At 44.1% G+C, this 16,324-nt stretch overlaps 1 protein-coding gene across 6 annotated transcripts in view; it reads right to left on the bottom strand.

Moving 5' to 3' along the window:
• The window catches only part of MAPK9 (mitogen-activated protein kinase 9), a 57,898-nt gene that overhangs the window by 4,793 nt on the left and 36,781 nt on the right, over nt 1-16,324 (bottom strand). For 3 of the 6 annotated variants that reach the window (XR_005583473.1, XR_005583474.1, XR_005583475.1), the window contains one exon: nt 7,143-7,347. The exons of 1 other annotated variant lie outside the window; for it this stretch is intronic. Coding sequence is in view for 2 of the 5 variants with exons in the window: in XM_039483598.1 (XP_039339532.1) it covers nt 7,205-7,347 (143 nt within the window). In the remaining 3 variants the exon portion in view is untranslated. Of the gene's footprint in view, nt 1-6,369; nt 7,353-16,324 lie in introns of those variants that run through there. 2 more of the 6 variants (XM_039483598.1, XM_039483600.1) reach the window with 2 other exon arrangements.

Raw genomic sequence — 16,324 nt, 5'->3', positions numbered from 1 at the left:
ACATGCAGTGTGCTATTATAAACCTCTAAAATTTTAGCTTCATTTTCATAAACATAGAGAGTGACAAATATTACCGTCAATGTTTCAGCTATTATGCCTTTAGCAGGGCACGTGAGAACAAAAAATAAGGCTCTAGCTGATTACTGTTCCCGGCTGATGATACTCTAAGCCTCATTCCCCACTGGAAGGATCAGTGCCACAGAATAATTTCTTTGGAGCAGGGACTATGCCTGCATGTGTGTCTGTGCAGCACCTAGCACAATAAAGCCTTGATCCTGATTAGGGTGTATGGACATTACCATAAAACAACAGCTCTCCTCTCAAGCATAGCATGCATTAATAGACTCTGGTTTCAATAAAGGATCTAATGTTCTTAGCTGATCCTGCTATTATAATCAAGAAACTATAATATCTATATAACCAGTGGCCAGGCAACCATGCTGCTAATCAAACCATTTTAGATATGGGGAAATGATGCTTCCTGACATTTTAGAGTGTATTAAGTTTTAGCCTATTAAAAAAAAATAAACCCACATTTTTAAATCTCTGAAAATAGGTTTACGTTTAAAGTATGATGCTGATTCAACCTTAACTACAGGATCACAAAGAGGAACATTAAAATTTGCAAAACAAAGTTTTAACATGCAAAACAATATAAAAACAGAAGATGAAGGTGGTGTTTAGAAAAATCCTAAAGTGCTTCAACACTGCAATCAAAACTGGTTTTTGTTGTGCAAAACTGCAAGCACCTTTTCAAAAATTAAGCAGCAGCACAACAGAGTAAAATCTTAAATATTAAATACATCTTCAATATTCTGCTTTTTAATTTTGGGACCAAACTAATTTACCATATATGCAGTAACAGAGCCCAAAAGAGAATCTTCTGGTTTGATTTTGTATTTGATTTTTTCAACATACCTGTTCTGATTACACATTAACACAGCAAGTTTGTGGGATTGAAATCCACAAGTAGAATTATAGTTACAAAAATAAATGTTGTCATTTTAGAGAACACAAATACAAAGGTTGGTTGCCTCTCCACTTACTTCTAATACAAATATTAAGAGAAAAGATTGCTTACTTAAAACATTAACATAATTTAGCTCAAGAGATTTGCAGCATGCATAAGTGGGTATAAGAATAGGCTTGATTTGATAGATGTGTAATAATGTGTATTTAGAACATCACTATAACTTACGTGATGGACAATTTAAAATAATATATATAAGATGATGAACCAGAATATATTTACTTCTGCCATACCCCCAATATCAAATGAACTCAAAGACATTCATGGAGAAGTAATGAAACTACCAACATCAGGGAATCAGCCATAGGAACATAATTCTGCATTTGGATGCAAGTGCACACAAGACATTAACTTAAAATGGGAGCCACACAGTGCACATCCCAGGAAGGAATCTGGATCCAAGTACCCAGCATCACTAAGTTTAGCATCAAGCCCTGATAGAATCAATTTTATATATAAGTAGCATTTACAGACAAAGGCTGCTCAGTGTTTCTTCACTTAAAAGTACTTCCACTCTAAGTTTCACAATTCAAATGAAACACCCCATACAAACTATATTGCTGCAAGACTGAACCTATCTGCCAATTTGGGTATTAAGTTCAGTAAAGATTTGTCTGCACTTGAGCACCTGAGGAATTTTCTAGGAATTTACAATGCATCCCAAATCAGTACAGTGCACTTTTGCTGTACTGAAATGGGTCACTCACTCCACTCTTGGACAATGGACATATAAGTTGTATTTTGAAGTTCTAAACCCCATCCTATTTCTAAAAATCATAAGTTTATGACAAGAGTCAAGTAAAACCAGATCCAAAAAGGAAACTGATTCAGTATTAGGTAGAGGTCCATCTAAAAGCTTTCCTTCATAAAATATTAATAAATTGAAGGAGGAATCATATTTTCTACATAATTTTGAATAAATACCCACATGCTCTTAGGATTTAAAACACCACCACCCCAAAAACAATCTGGTCCCTAACAGGTTTTCATATCTTCACAACCAACTAGTCAACAATTTCTAGTTGAGTCTGAGCTTATCTAGCTTGTACTCTTTGATAAAGAAGTTTAAATCCTTACCAGAAATAAGATACAACAAACTTCAAAGGCTTGCATTTCCAGTGGTTAGACTGGTATATTTTATGTGATCTGTGCAGACAAACCTTATTTTGACATAGTGGTTTTTTTTAAGCCTAACAAAATGAAAATCTTTCATATCAAAGTATTTCCTCAAAGCACATTGTATAGACTGCTCACTCATCTTTCAAAATGGTTGATTTCTTTTAGTTTAGTTATGTTATTGAGGAAAAGTGATATGAGTACAAATAAAATTAAATCAACTTTTTAAAACACACTCCATTTCTGCAATGCCATTCAGTTACTCAGTGTTTACATAATTAAAGTGATGTTTAAATACAATAATCGGAATATTAACCATTATCCCCTTCTCCTTTCAAGTGAGCAGTTAAGTATAAGAACTGTAACTAAGTTTAATCACTTATTTTTAAACATTTCGTAAGTCTGTGTGCGTGAAGCAGTATTAACCTATGTAGAGTTTGTCATACAGAAAGTCAACATTCATGTTTATAGAATCAATTGGGCTGTTTTTACTTACAAACACACACACACACACTTAAAAAATAAATATTTATAAATGCTAAACACTAAGTGCAGAAAACTGGTCAACTGTATCACTTCATATGTATCAGGAATCGGCAACCTTTGGCATGCGGCCCGACAGGGAAATCTGCTGGGGGGCTGGGATGGTTTGTTTACTTGCGGCGTCCGCAGGTTCGGCCGATTGCAGCTCCCACTGGCCGCGGTTCGCCATTCCAGGCCAATGGGGGTTGTGGAAAGCGGTGGCCAGCACGTCCCTTGGCCCACGACGCTTCCCTCAGCCCCCACTGGCCTGGAACGGTGGCCTGCGGCCAATGGAAGCTGCAGTCGGCCAAACCTGCAGACACTGCAGGTAAACAAAACGTCCTGGCCCGCCAACGGATTTCCCTGATAGGTCATGTGCCGACGGCTGCCAATCCCTGATATATATGATCTACACCTGAAAGAAAAATTATCCTATTGCAATGAATGAATAGTTCATTTCTAAACTTTTAAACTACTGTCAAGATTATACATGTGAGTGTCAGTTTTCACATCAGAGATGGAGTTCTTGTGCGTCAGCAAAAATCAATTTTGTAAATTGGACACAGCTTAATTTGCATATAGTTGGGACTGCAACTGTATGCTCAAAATCAGCATGAAGTGCATGCCTATTTTCTACATGTAAATATCCAATTTGTGTGTGCAAGTATACACAGAAGTAGGCATACTGTTCTACATCCATTTTTGTGAACACAGCAGCACATCCAACTTCTTGAAAGTCAAAACAACTGTTTCTTTTCATACTGAAATCCAACTTATAATATGCAGACTTTATATTTTTCATGCATGTTAACAAGAAAGTTATAGTTCTGTAATCACAACTGACATTTCAAGAAGCTGCTTCTGTTAAAACAAATGTTAAAAATCCAATCAATCTTTTACTATAATAAAGATTATGGGAAAACATGGTGACTTAAAAAACTCAATTGCTTTTTATTCCAGGAGTACATTTTCAAGACTAGGCTATAAATTAGAAAAACTTCCCTTACTAGTTCAAATGATTCTTTTTATAATAATGTAGAAAATTATGACAATTATGAGTGGAATACAGGATGACCACTGTACACATGCAGCTGAGGCATGCCAAACAAACTAAACCTAGTGGGGTAAGTTGCTCCTGAATGACAACAGTTACCACAGAGAAGACTTTAGCTTATTTACTTAAAGAGGATGGAAAGCTAAACAAAGATTTTGTATAATCTTGAAAAATGACAAGCCCAGCAGGTCATTCTCAGAAGTTAATCATGGATCTCGAAATATCCAGCAAGAACTTTTATAAACAGGATCAGACCAAGACTGGCAGACAAAATCTTATTAATAAATCATTTATTTTATTACTAAGGTAGCTTAACTGTATTTGCTCTGCAGCAGTATTGTGACATGCAATAAATTGCTATCGAGATTTCAGCTCTTTATGCCTCAGGTACAGTGGGAAACTCTTAGGGAACCTTAATGGTAGGTTGCATCATTTTGCACATTTCATCCTATTATTTCAAAGTTCTTTGAAAACATTAAAGCCAAGATTTTCAAAAATAACTAGTGATTCTGGGTATTTAACTTGAGATACCTTAAAGTGGCCTTGTCATAAACAGATAGTTAAGGGTTAATGTCTCTTTTACCTGTAAAGGGTTAAGAAGCTCAGTAAAAACCTGGCTGACACCTGACCAGAGGACCAATAAGGGGACAAGATACTTTCAAATCTTGGTGGAGGGAAGTCTTTGTTTGTGTTCTTTGTTTGGGTTTTGTTCGCTCTCGGGACATGAGAGGGACCAGACGTCCATCCAGGCTCTCCAAATCTTTCTGAATCAGTCTCTGAATCTGTAAAGCCTCTCAAGGCAACCCAGGGAGGGGAAAGTCGGGGGGGGGGGGAAGAAGGGGGGAATAGTTAATTTCTCCTTGTGTTAAGATCTAAGGGATTTGGGTCTGTGTTCCCCAGGGAAGGTTTTGGGGGGACAGGGAGTGTACCAGACACTACTTCTGGTTGGTGGCAGTGCTATCAGATCTAAGCTAGGAATTAAGCTTAGAAGGGTACATGCAAGTCCCCATACCTTTTGGACGCTAAAAGTTCAGAGTGGGGGAGGAAACCTTGACAGGCCTGATTCTCAAAGTCCTGAGCTCCCATCCTTTGAAAAGAAGGCTCTTTAAAAGGTACCTCATGTTAGGCACCCAAAAATCACTAGTCACTTTTGAAAGTCTTAGCCTACATCACCGATGGCATATAGGTTTAGCTAAGTGAAGCTCTCTCTAGAGCAAAACAGCAGTTTTTGGATCAACACACCAGAAGAGAGAGAGAGAGAGAGAGATTTCAATTCCCATTCCCTCCCCCCCCCGCTCAAGTGAATAGGGTGGAAGCTAATCACAAGATAGTTTAAGGTCACCAGAGCTTATTCTATATGCTAGGTGTCTTTGAACATTAACACCTTCAAACACCCAGAGATAATGAGTATGCGCAATTCTATTGTGTCAAAACACAATAAGCATTTTTATCAAAGGTTTGCTCTAATGACAAAATAAGCCAGACAAATTTTGCACATATCACCAGAAACACGTGATAAATAATATATCTGTATTTTTTGAATTAAGGAAACAAAAACGCAAAACTAAAAAAACAGTACTTGTGTTAAAAAAATATATATATCAAAGATGTACAAAGATGCTAGATGTGAACTCTAAAGATTTATTTCCTACAGCTTATATCACTAAGATACTTCTGTCCAATTTTCTTGTCAATTTTTTCTGTTCTGATAAATTCAAAGCTACAGCAAATTAACCTATTTTAAAACATTTATGAGTACACACTGCATTAATAGAAAAACTTCTACCTTTCAGACCACAATCAAGAGCATGCAAAATCATGGGCAATTATTTTTCCTTTCCCAAACAGCTTACTGAACAATTCAGGTCAGTAATATAATTGCTGGTTCAGTGAGAAAGTTGTGCAAGTTCTCTTTAAATGTTCAAGACTTCAGTAGCTAAGCCAACAGCTAAATATAGTGCCACTATGAAAGCAAAATGTTTTGCCTCATCTTTGACATTTGTTCATTACTATTTTAGTTATATAGTTTAACCATACACACGCGCACACAAGAAGATCTTTTAGCAAAGCATTTCTTACACTTGTGCGTTCCAAAGCAAACATGCTTTTCTGTTTGCAAATGCACAACTGTATAATATTTGATAACTTAAGCACTATCCTACTGCACACACATTTTCTAATAATTCAAAATACTGTGCTATGTAAGAGGCAATGTCTGTATTATTTAAATTTGAAAACAGCATTGATAAGCTTCTATTAAAACTGAAGAGGCGCTTCACTGCAAACAGCCTCCCTCTGCTGTGGTACCTTGTTAAAAAATGTAGACAGATTGCTTTTTTAATAAAGAAAGAATTTTGTCTAACTTGGAAGTAGAGCTGAGCTCTATAGATATAAGAAATACTTAAGAAAATCATTTGTTAAATCAGTCAAGAGGCCTATCAAAATTTAGAAGTGTTCACATTGTAGAATGGTTCCATAAACAAGACTAGAAAAAAAATTGTGCAACTATTCCAGGGGTCGCTTAGGTTTCAAGTCTCCCCATTGCCTCTGCACTTTATCAGATTTTTGCATTGAGACACAAGAAGTGACTAAGGGAGATGCTCCACAGGACTAATTTTTGTTCTTGAAAGAAAAAGTAGGGAAAAGGTAGTTTCTAAAAGTTTTTATTGATAAAAAAGGACCAAAACAATGTATTAGCCAGAAAATAAGGAAATAATTTAGCACTTCACCTTGTTTAAAGAGACATGTTGCTTCACCAAGCTAACCCATTCTACCTCACACTATAACAACTGAAAGAAGACATTCAGAGAAGCATAGTCGCATTCATGGGTAAAATATGAAATGTTGGCTATGCTATATGAAGTTCTCAAGTTTGTTTCTTCTACAAGAAGATATACAAAATTATTGGGAGGTGAGGAGAGAAAGGGCTCAAGAGGGGAAAAAAAAGTGCTATGTGGAAGAACAATTGCCCCTTGAATACAGTACTGATAATTTCCAATATGTATGGTAACACTCACATACAACATATTGGAGTTAAATAGCGCAAACTTCTGTAGCCATATTTAAGCAAATTATACGGACGCTATACATTCAAAAAACCCACTACAGGGTAATTCTATGCAAAAATGTAATGACCATGTGTGTGTTACAGAAGTCTACTGAATGAGATAGAAGGTCCATAAACTCACTCAGGAGGAGTTATCTGGTACACACCTACTGTAACTGCTCACCTGAAATAGGCTGAAACAAAAAAAGTCTATAGTAATATCTAAACTGTAATTTTTTCTTCTTTAGACATTGATTTGCTTTCATTCTATAACATTAAGCAGGGAGTCTTATTACAACTGAGTAAAAACACAGGCATTACTTTAGTAGAACATGCAGAACATGGAGTTTCTCTACTTGGTTCCATTAACTTACAAGCAATTCAGGCCAATGGAAACGAGTTTTTTTTCCAATGTTAAGTCTGCAATCCTGGCTGATCATCGGCATCCTTCAAGGGGTCCTGTCAAGGCATCAAGGCTGCTGTCTGTATCTGAAGCCAATGTTTGCTCAGTTGACATGGATGAAATGTCATTGATCGATGATGACTGGGAAGGACTGGTGTTGCTATTCACTGCTGCATCTGTGCTAAGTAAACCAAGCATAATAAAATCTGAGGCAAGACTTTATTGCAAATACAGATAATGATGCTTTAGGATTCTTAGTATCTCCTTTTCCAGAGTACACAATGCTTTACTATTGTATTTATTAAGGGACTATCAAAGTTAATGCAAAATTTGAGCTCATGTATCTGTGCAAAATACATGTAACCCTCTGTGCCTTTTTCCTCCAAAAAGAATACTGTACCTTTAATATATATATATATATATACATACATACACACACACACACACACACACACACACACGCAGCTCATCACTTCTGAACAAAATTAGAAGAGCAAACAAGTCTGATAAACAGATTTCAGATTTACATTTCCACAGTAGTGTTATAAATAGCAGGAAACACTGTTCCATGCCTTTCTGACATCTCATTTTGTCGTTTTTATGTTTGAATAATTTGTAACTTTATTCCTTGAGAAGATGGGAAGATCTCCATTTCATTCTTAACAGCAATGCTTTTTACCTATTCACATCTGACTAGTATTAAATTTTCTGAACAGTCAAAGCATACAACAGGTATCCAACACCTCCCAGAATAGACTGGATTACTAATTTTTACAGCCACATAATAGAAAATATGGCAACCTCTTTAAGGGGAAGCGCTGCTATGCTGGTTATTAAGGCTTGGTAGTTTAAAGAGAATGCATTCTGCAATATTTAGTACTCAAGAGACCGATGGGTCATGCAATCAGAAAGGGGAGATCAGAAAGCTGTAAGATGGAGGGACTCCGGGTGGCGGAGCCTGCCGAAGTCCTGCGTTATCAGGTCCGGCCACAACGGGAGGGGAATGGGATCCCGTACGGAGAGCTCGAGCAGCAGAGTGTACCAGTGCTGTCTCGGCCAGGCCGGAGCGACGAGTATGAGGCGGGCTCTGTCCCTCCGAAGCTTGAGTAGCACCCGATGTACGAGTGGGAACGGAGGGAAGGCATATAGGAGGTGATCCGCCCAGGAGCAGAGGAATGCGTCCGACAGGGAGCCTCGGGAGCGACCCTGGTAAGAACAGAACCAGTGGCACTTCCTGTTCTCTTTGGAGGCACACAGGTCTATCTGGGGAAACCCCCACCTTCGGAAACTTGTGTGCACCACATCTGGACGAAGGGACCACTCGTGGGAGAGGAACGACCTGCTGAGACGGTCGGCCAGCGTGTTCTGCACTCCTGGAAGAAAGGACGCTACCAGGTGAATCGAGTGGGTTACGCAGACGTCCCACAGGAGCATCGCTTCCGTGCAAAGCAGGGAGGAGCGTGCCCCACCCTGCTTGTTGACATAAAACATCGCCGTCGTGTTGTCCGTAAACACCGCCACACAGCGCCCTTGAAGATGGGCGTGGAAAGCTTGACACGCGAGGCGGATCGCCCGCAGCTCCCTGACATTAATATGTAGGGAGAGCTCTCGGGGCGACCAGAGACCCTGGGTGTGTAGGTCACCAAGGTGTGCCCCCCATCCCAACGCCGAGGCATCCGTGGTCAGGTGACAGACGGGGGGGGGGGGGGAGGGCGGAACGGGACTCCTGCACACACGACCTCTGGGTCCAGCCACCAGCTCAGCGAAGCGAGGGCTGGGTTTGTGACAGTGACTACCATGTCCAGGGGTCACGGTGCGGACGGTACACCGACGCAAGCCAAGTTTGAAACGGGCGAAGGCGCAGCCTCGCGTACGTGGTCACGAACGTGCAGGACGCCATGTGGCCCAAGAGGCATAGGCAGGACCGAACCGTTGTTGTGGGAAAGGATTGTAGGTCCCGGATGATGGAGACCATCGTCTGGTGCCGGAGTCGAGGGAGGCAGGCCCTGGCCAAATTGGAGTCCAGGACCGCTCCGATGAACTCCACCCTTTGTGATGGAGCTAAAGTGGACTTCTCGGCGTTTATCAGAAGGCCTAGGCACTGAAACAGGGCTAGGATCTCGACTATTTGACTTGCTACCAGCTGTCGAGATGGCCCGCGAACCAGCCAGTCGTCGAGATACGGGTACACGTGCATGCGACGACGGCGGAGGGCTGCGGCAACCACTGCCATGCACTTGGTGAAGACCCTTGGCGCAGTGGAAAGGCCGAAGGGTAGCACCGCAAACTGGTAGTGCGCGTTGTTGACTACGAACCGCAGGTAGCGTCGATGGGGAGGGTAAATCGCGACATGGAAGTATGCGTCCTTCATATCGAGGGCGGCAAACCAGTCTCCCGGATCCAGGGAGGGAATGATGGTCCCCAGGGTTACCATGCAAAACTTGAGCTTGAGCAGCTATCTGTTGAGCTCTCGGAGGTCTAGTATAGGTCAGAGACCTCCCTTCGCCTTGGGGATTAGGAAATAACGGGAATAAAAACCCCTGCCTCGCATGTCGTTCGGCACCTCCTCTATGGCACCCAAACTCAGAGTCTCAACCTCTTGCAAGAGGAATTGCTCGTGAGAGGGGTCCCTGAAGAGGGACAGAGAGGGTAGGTGGGAGGGAGGGGGCGAAACAAACTGAAGGCGGTAACCATACTGGACCATACGAAGTACCCAGTTGTCCGTTGTTATTTGGGACCACGCTGGGAGGAAGTGGGAAAGACGGTTGCAAAATAACGGGGAAGGATCTGGTAAAGAGTCTGATGGGCCGTCCTCGGGCGTCCCATCAAAACGCCTGCTTAGGCCCTCGAGGGGCTTTGGAGGGCGCCTGGGACTGGTTACGCCGGTTGCCCGATGGTCTACGGCGGTTCACTCTGCCTCCGCGCCGAGTACCAGGCCGTGGTCTAGCTTGATTAAATGGCCGGTACGGCTGCTGCCGGAAGGACCTCCATTGGGTAGCCGGCGTGTGCATACCCAGGGTGCGGATGGCAATTCGACCATCTTTAAGGGTTTGAATTCTTGAGTCCGTTTTCTCAGAAAAGAGACCCTTAGTGTCAAAGGGGAGGTCTTGCAGGGTGTACTGCACCTCAGGCGGCAAGGTGGAGGACTGCAACCAGGAGATGCGTCTCATGGTCACCCCCGAGGCCAGAGTTCTGGCTCCGGAGTCCGCCGAGTCCAGAGCAGCCTGGAGGGAGGACCGGGAGGCTTTCTTGCCCTCCTCAAGGAGGGCCGACAATTCCTGACGTGAGGCTGTCGGGATCAGCTCCGTGAATTTGTAAAGAGACACCAACGTGTCATAGGTGTAGCGACCAAGGAGAGCCAGCTGATTGGCAATCCGGAGCTGGAGACCACCGGCCAAATACACCTTCCAGCCCAACAGATCCATTCTCTGTGCGTCCTTAGATTTTGGCGCTGGAGCGGGTTGCCCATGCCTCTCCCAGTCATTCACGGACTGCACTACCAGGGAGTCCGGAGTCAGGTGTGTATAAAGGTACTCGTAGCCACTGGGAGGAACCGAGTACTTGCACTCCACGCCTCGAGCGGTGGGAGGGACGGACGCTGGCGACTGCCAGATGGTAGTGGCATTTTTCTGTATGGTGCGGATAAAGGGTAGGGCCACCCGCAGCGGGGCCTCAGCTCCCAGCACCCTGGTCACCGGGTCGTCATCCTCAGCGACCTCTTCAACGGGGAGGTCAATAGACTGCGCCACCCGGCGAAGGAGGTCCTGGTGGGCCCGCAAGTCAATCGGTGGGGGGTCCGCTGTAGATGCCCCCGCCACCGCCTCGTCCGGCGACGAAGACGAGGACAGGCCCTGGACCATGGCTTCTGGAGGTGGTTCTTCCAGGGGGTGGGAAGCCGCCGCGGCTACGGGATGCTCTGCCGCTACAGGTGGTGGTGGGGCCTCACCCTGTAGTGATGAAGGAGGCCTGCTGAACGTGGCTTCCGGCACCCTGCATTCGAAGCCCCTAGGGCGCGAAGGGAGGGGGAGCCCTTGAGCCTCGTGGTAGGCCCAGGGGGTCCAAAAGCCCCACTGCTGCGGTCCGTGGTCCTGCCCTTGGGGATCGGCCCGGAGATCTCCACCGCTGTCCACCTGAGAAGCGACCGAGGGTTGGCGAGAAGGCCATGGGAGGGCAGAGGCGCTCAGGGACTGTCGATCTGTCCCTGGACGGTGCCGGTCGTCACGGTGCTGGGAGCGAGAGCGGGACCATCTACCGTGCCGGTGCCGGGAGGTCGACCGCGATCTCAACCGATGTTGGTGGGAGCGGCTTCGCGAGTCGCGGTGCCGGGAACGGTACCGGGATCCGGACCTCCTTTGGTACCGACAGTCTGGAGACCGGGACCAGGAACGTCCCGGGGAGTGCGACCGGTACCGCAATGCGGAGCGGTACCGGGACTACGACCGGCACCGAGACGGGGAGCGGTACCAAGATGGTGATCGGTGCCGGGACCTGGAACGCCGTCTATCCCGTCTGCCAGGGGAAGGTGGCCTCATCATAGCCGGCTTGCCCGCTGACTGTACAGCCCGCACTGGCGGTGCCGGGGGCCGGAGGCCCGGTGCCTCTGTGAGCTCGATGAGCTCTCTCGCCGTCGAGAAAGTCTCAGGCGTCGACGGGAGAGGCAGCTCGACCGCGGTTGGCACCGGAGAGTAGGGCGGTACCGGACTCAACGGCCCTTGCGGTGCCGGAGTCGACGGAACCGTGCACGGTTTGTGCACCACCACAGTCAGTGCCGGAGGTGGCTGGGTGAGCGGTCCCAGTGCAGGAGGCTTGGAGGCCGTCTGCGCCGTCTTCCGTTTCCTCGCCGGAGAGAGGGAACGGTGCCGGGACACCGGTGCCGGCCGAAGAGTTTTAACAGTCTCGGTACCGGAGCGGCTCGGGACCGCTGGTGCGCTGCGTGCCGAGGAGGACTTCGGAGCCGCTTGGGTCGGCCCGGCAGGGCTAAGTGCCGACTCCATGAGGAGTTGTTTCAAGCGAGAGTCTCTCTCTTTTCTTGTCCTTGGCTTAAATGCCGTGCAAATTGGGCACTTATCTGGCCGATGAGACTCCCCGAGGCAGCGGAGGCAGGAGTTGTGGGGGTCACCGATCGGCATGTGCCGCTGGCAAGCCGAACAAGGCTTAAACCCCGGTGCCTTGGGCATGAGCCCGCACCGGTTGTGGAAAAAGAGGGGCTAGCCCCCCTAATTCCCCTTACTATCCTAACTAAACTAATTAACTAACTTAATTAACTATATACACTTATATAAGGAGAAACACTAGGGTTCTGGAGGTGAACAGAGCACTCCACTGTTCCAACGGCCATCATGGGCGGTAAGAAGGAACTGAGGAGTGGACGGGCCGGCTGGGGTATATATCTAGCGCTATAGCAGCGCCACTCCAGGGGGCGCCCAGCCGGCCCGCCGGAGTTGCTAGGGTAAAAATCTTCCGAAGAGCCGTGCACGCGCGGCAGGCACACCTAACTGGAATGCATAGGAGCAATCACTCGAAGAAGAACTTGATGGCTCCCAATAACCAGGACAATTGACTGTAGATGGCTCTGTTTTACTTGTAAGTCTTCCTGTATACCTGCAAGTGGGTAATGAAGTCTTACAGTGACATGTGATCATGTCACCTGAACTGGAATCCGGGGCTGCCCGGAGGGGGGGGGGGGGCGTAAGTGGGGCAATTTGCCCTGGGCGCCGCAGGGGCCCCGTGAGCCGCTCCAGGTTTTCGGTGGCACTTTCGCAGCAGGCCCTTCACTCGCTCCGGGTCTTCGGCAGTGGGTCCTTCAGTGCAGCAAAAGACTCGGAGCAAGTGAAGGACCCGCTGAAGTGCTGCTGATGCCTCGGAGCACTGCCCGGTGAGTACAAGCACTGCAAGTGGCAGGAAAAAAAAATTTACAAAAATCCGCGATCGGCGACACTTAGGCTGCTCTACCGCCACCACTTCATTCTTCGGCTGCAATTCGGCGGCGGGTCTTTCCCTCCGAGAGAGACCCGCCGCTGAATTGCTGCTGAAGACCCAGCCCTGCACCAGGCCCCCTGAATCCTCTGGGCAGCCCTGCTGGAATCCATCTTTAACCTGGTGCTTTTCCATTGAAAAGGAGGTGTGGGAACCTAGAGAGGGACAAAGGCTTCCTGCCTTACGCAAAAGAGATATAAGTGGGTGGAACAGAATAAAGGGGGCTGCAGTCATGAGAAATCCCCTAGCTACCACCTGAGCTGGAACAAGGATTGTGCCCAGACTAGGAAGGCGTTTAGTCTGCGAAAGAAACTTACTGAAACAACTCTGAGGGTGAGATTTTATCTGTATTCAGTTTTATTACTGTGTTGGGCTTAGACTTGCATGTTTTATTTTATTTTTCTTGGTAATTCACTTTGTTCTGTCTGCTATTACTTGGAATCATTAAATCCTACTTTCTGTATTTAATAAAATCACTTTTTACTTATTAATTAACCCAGAGTATGTATTAATACGTGGGGGGGGGCAAACAGCTGTGCATATCCCTATCAGCATTATAAAGGGCAAACAATTTATGAGTTTACCCTGTATAAGCTTTATACAGGGTAAAACGGATTTATTTGGGGCTTGGACCCCATTGGGAGTTGGGCATCTGGGTGTTAAAGAGAGGAACACTTCTTAAGTTGCTTTCAGTTAAGTCAACAGCTTTGGGACACGTGGTTCAGACCCTGGGTCTGTGCTGGAGCAGACTGGCATGTCTGGCTCAACAAGACAGGGTGCCAGAGTCCCAGGCTAGCAGGGAAAGCAGGAGCAGAAGTAGTCTTGGCACATCAGTTGGCAGTTCCTAAGGGGGGGGGGGGGTGGTTCTGTGATCCAACCAGTCACAATGATATACTGAAACTGATGACAGATAAAAAACTAGACAAAAATAGTCAAGAAGTTAAAGTCTATTTCAGGGCTTGTAACCTATACAGCTCCTTGTGACTATGTCTGAGAGTTTTACAGTAAAGAAATGTTGTACTGAATCAGGTTGGACTCATCTAAATATTGGGCTGGAAAAAAGAAAAGTATTCCAGCGAACACCAAAAGTTGGGAGGGGGGAAGGTTACTTTCAATATGGTTGACACACTCAGAGCATGGCACTTCAGAAAGGTATATCAACAGCTAACCAAAATCCACAAAGAAAGGTGCATCCTCCTGAAATTTCAAAATAGTACTGGTGACAAGTACGACAATAGCTATGAGGAATTCAATTTTAGGGGCAACACATCAGGTACAAGCTTGAATTTAACAGACTGAACTCTTTCCAGATTACACTAATTTTAATTCAAATGTAAGACTCGGTTTTTGGAAATAGTAAATATTTAACTTGCTAGGATTATGCTGGTTATGATAATTTTTGAGACACAGGAAGAAATTAAAGTTTTATGTCAGCCAAAATAGAAGCTACAGAAGATATACTATTTCCATGGGCTTATATGTGGAATAAGGTACTATTCAAGATAAGCAAGCACACAAATGTGTGAACTAAAATCTGTGTGAACTAATTTTTTTTTTGGCTGAAAAAACAACTCAAATACTTAGATAAAGTGTTACTAGAATTTTGCCTCAAAAGTGACTTTGGTTTTTCATTTTTTAATTCAAGGTATTCAGTATCCAATATGCATCCTGGAGTAAAGTTTGGGTATTTCAGGGGTACTGGCTCTAACTCTACAGGACGGATAGTTGGACAGCCTGTTCTGTTTCCTGAATGTGTTAGAATTAACATTAAGGGTAACCTAAATTTATTCTTGACAGAAGATTATTGTTGATTTCCTGAGATTTTAGCTTCAGGTTTTCTTAACGTTACTCTGTCTGACCATGGAAATTCTAAAAATATCACTGTATTTACATTGTATGGTAAAAGATATGTGGATGTGGAGAAGTTTCTCTTAGCATCCTCCAGAAAACTGTATGAGTAAATACCTGAAGACAAGATTGATAAATATCTGTATTCTGATTTATACTGAATGACACTTTTATACTTTGAGGTAGCAGTTTCTGTAATTTTGTCAGTATTTTGAACCTACAATATGCCTTTCCCCAATGTTAATTCTATCAGAGTTCTACATACAAGTACAGAACTGCTGTACTTGTATTATACAGTTATTAAAATGTTACACACAGGGAGTAATAATCCCAATGTCACTGAATTACAAGACAACTAGTACTACAAATAAAGAAGTTGTGACAAACTATAAAACTAAAGACAAATTAAATCTAAACATTGCAGGAGGACATCTTGAGTTACAGTGCCGTCAGCTGAAGAGTACTGGATCCCTGCAGAACAGTTTGCAAGTTTCTAAAGAATAACATTTTGTAGAGTCTGCAGAGTTGTTTTCCACAACATACTTTAATTTATTTCACTTTTCAGCTCACAGCACATTTTTCACTTGGTCTGGCAGCTTCTTTCAGCTACTAGAATCAGATAAAAACTGGTTCATACCTTTGGAACTCCTTAAATATAAAACCCCCAATAATAATGTGGGTCTTTACAGACGATAACAAGGGCATTCCCCTGAACATATTTACTATAAAATGTAAGGCCCTCACTGGAGTTCTCTGTGCAGAATATGACTATTTTAGCCTTTTGAACAGACAGAACTAGCTTCTGAATTTACATGTAAATTTAAATCTATATATAGTGTATCCAGCTGAGAAACATGAGTAAGATAAAGCAAACTCTTTCTAAACCAGAAGGGAAGAGCAAATTAAGCTGTTTCCCAGCAAAAACACAGCGACAACAGAATGGGTTTATATCAAGAATACAGTCAAATTTGAAGTCTACCTGCTTTTCACATATGCTGTTTCTAGTATCAATTATTAAGGCAAAGGGTAAGGACAATAAATTACTATTTTATTATTTATAAATATGGGAAACTAAGTAAAAAGGATTTACCTGCACTTTCTTTGGCTTGGGATTCAGGATCTGACAAATCACTACCCCAATTAAATAAATTAGTTCCTCAGACCAATAAAAGGATAACAGTGAGAAAAACTGATCTAGAAAGGAAACAGGGCAAAGGTTCTGCAATTTTTATACTCTGCTAACAAAAATCACTACTACCCACCTAAGTTACAAGGCCAAGAGAAGAACCCCCCCAACATCTGAATAAAGGGATTGAAACACTAGTGCAA

This window comes from Mauremys reevesii, linkage group 8 (genome assembly GCF_016161935.1).
Source record: "Mauremys reevesii isolate NIE-2019 linkage group 8, ASM1616193v1, whole genome shotgun sequence".
NCBI lineage: Eukaryota > Metazoa > Chordata > Testudines > Geoemydidae > Mauremys > Mauremys reevesii.
This window is presented reverse-complemented; position numbering and strand designations above follow the sequence as displayed.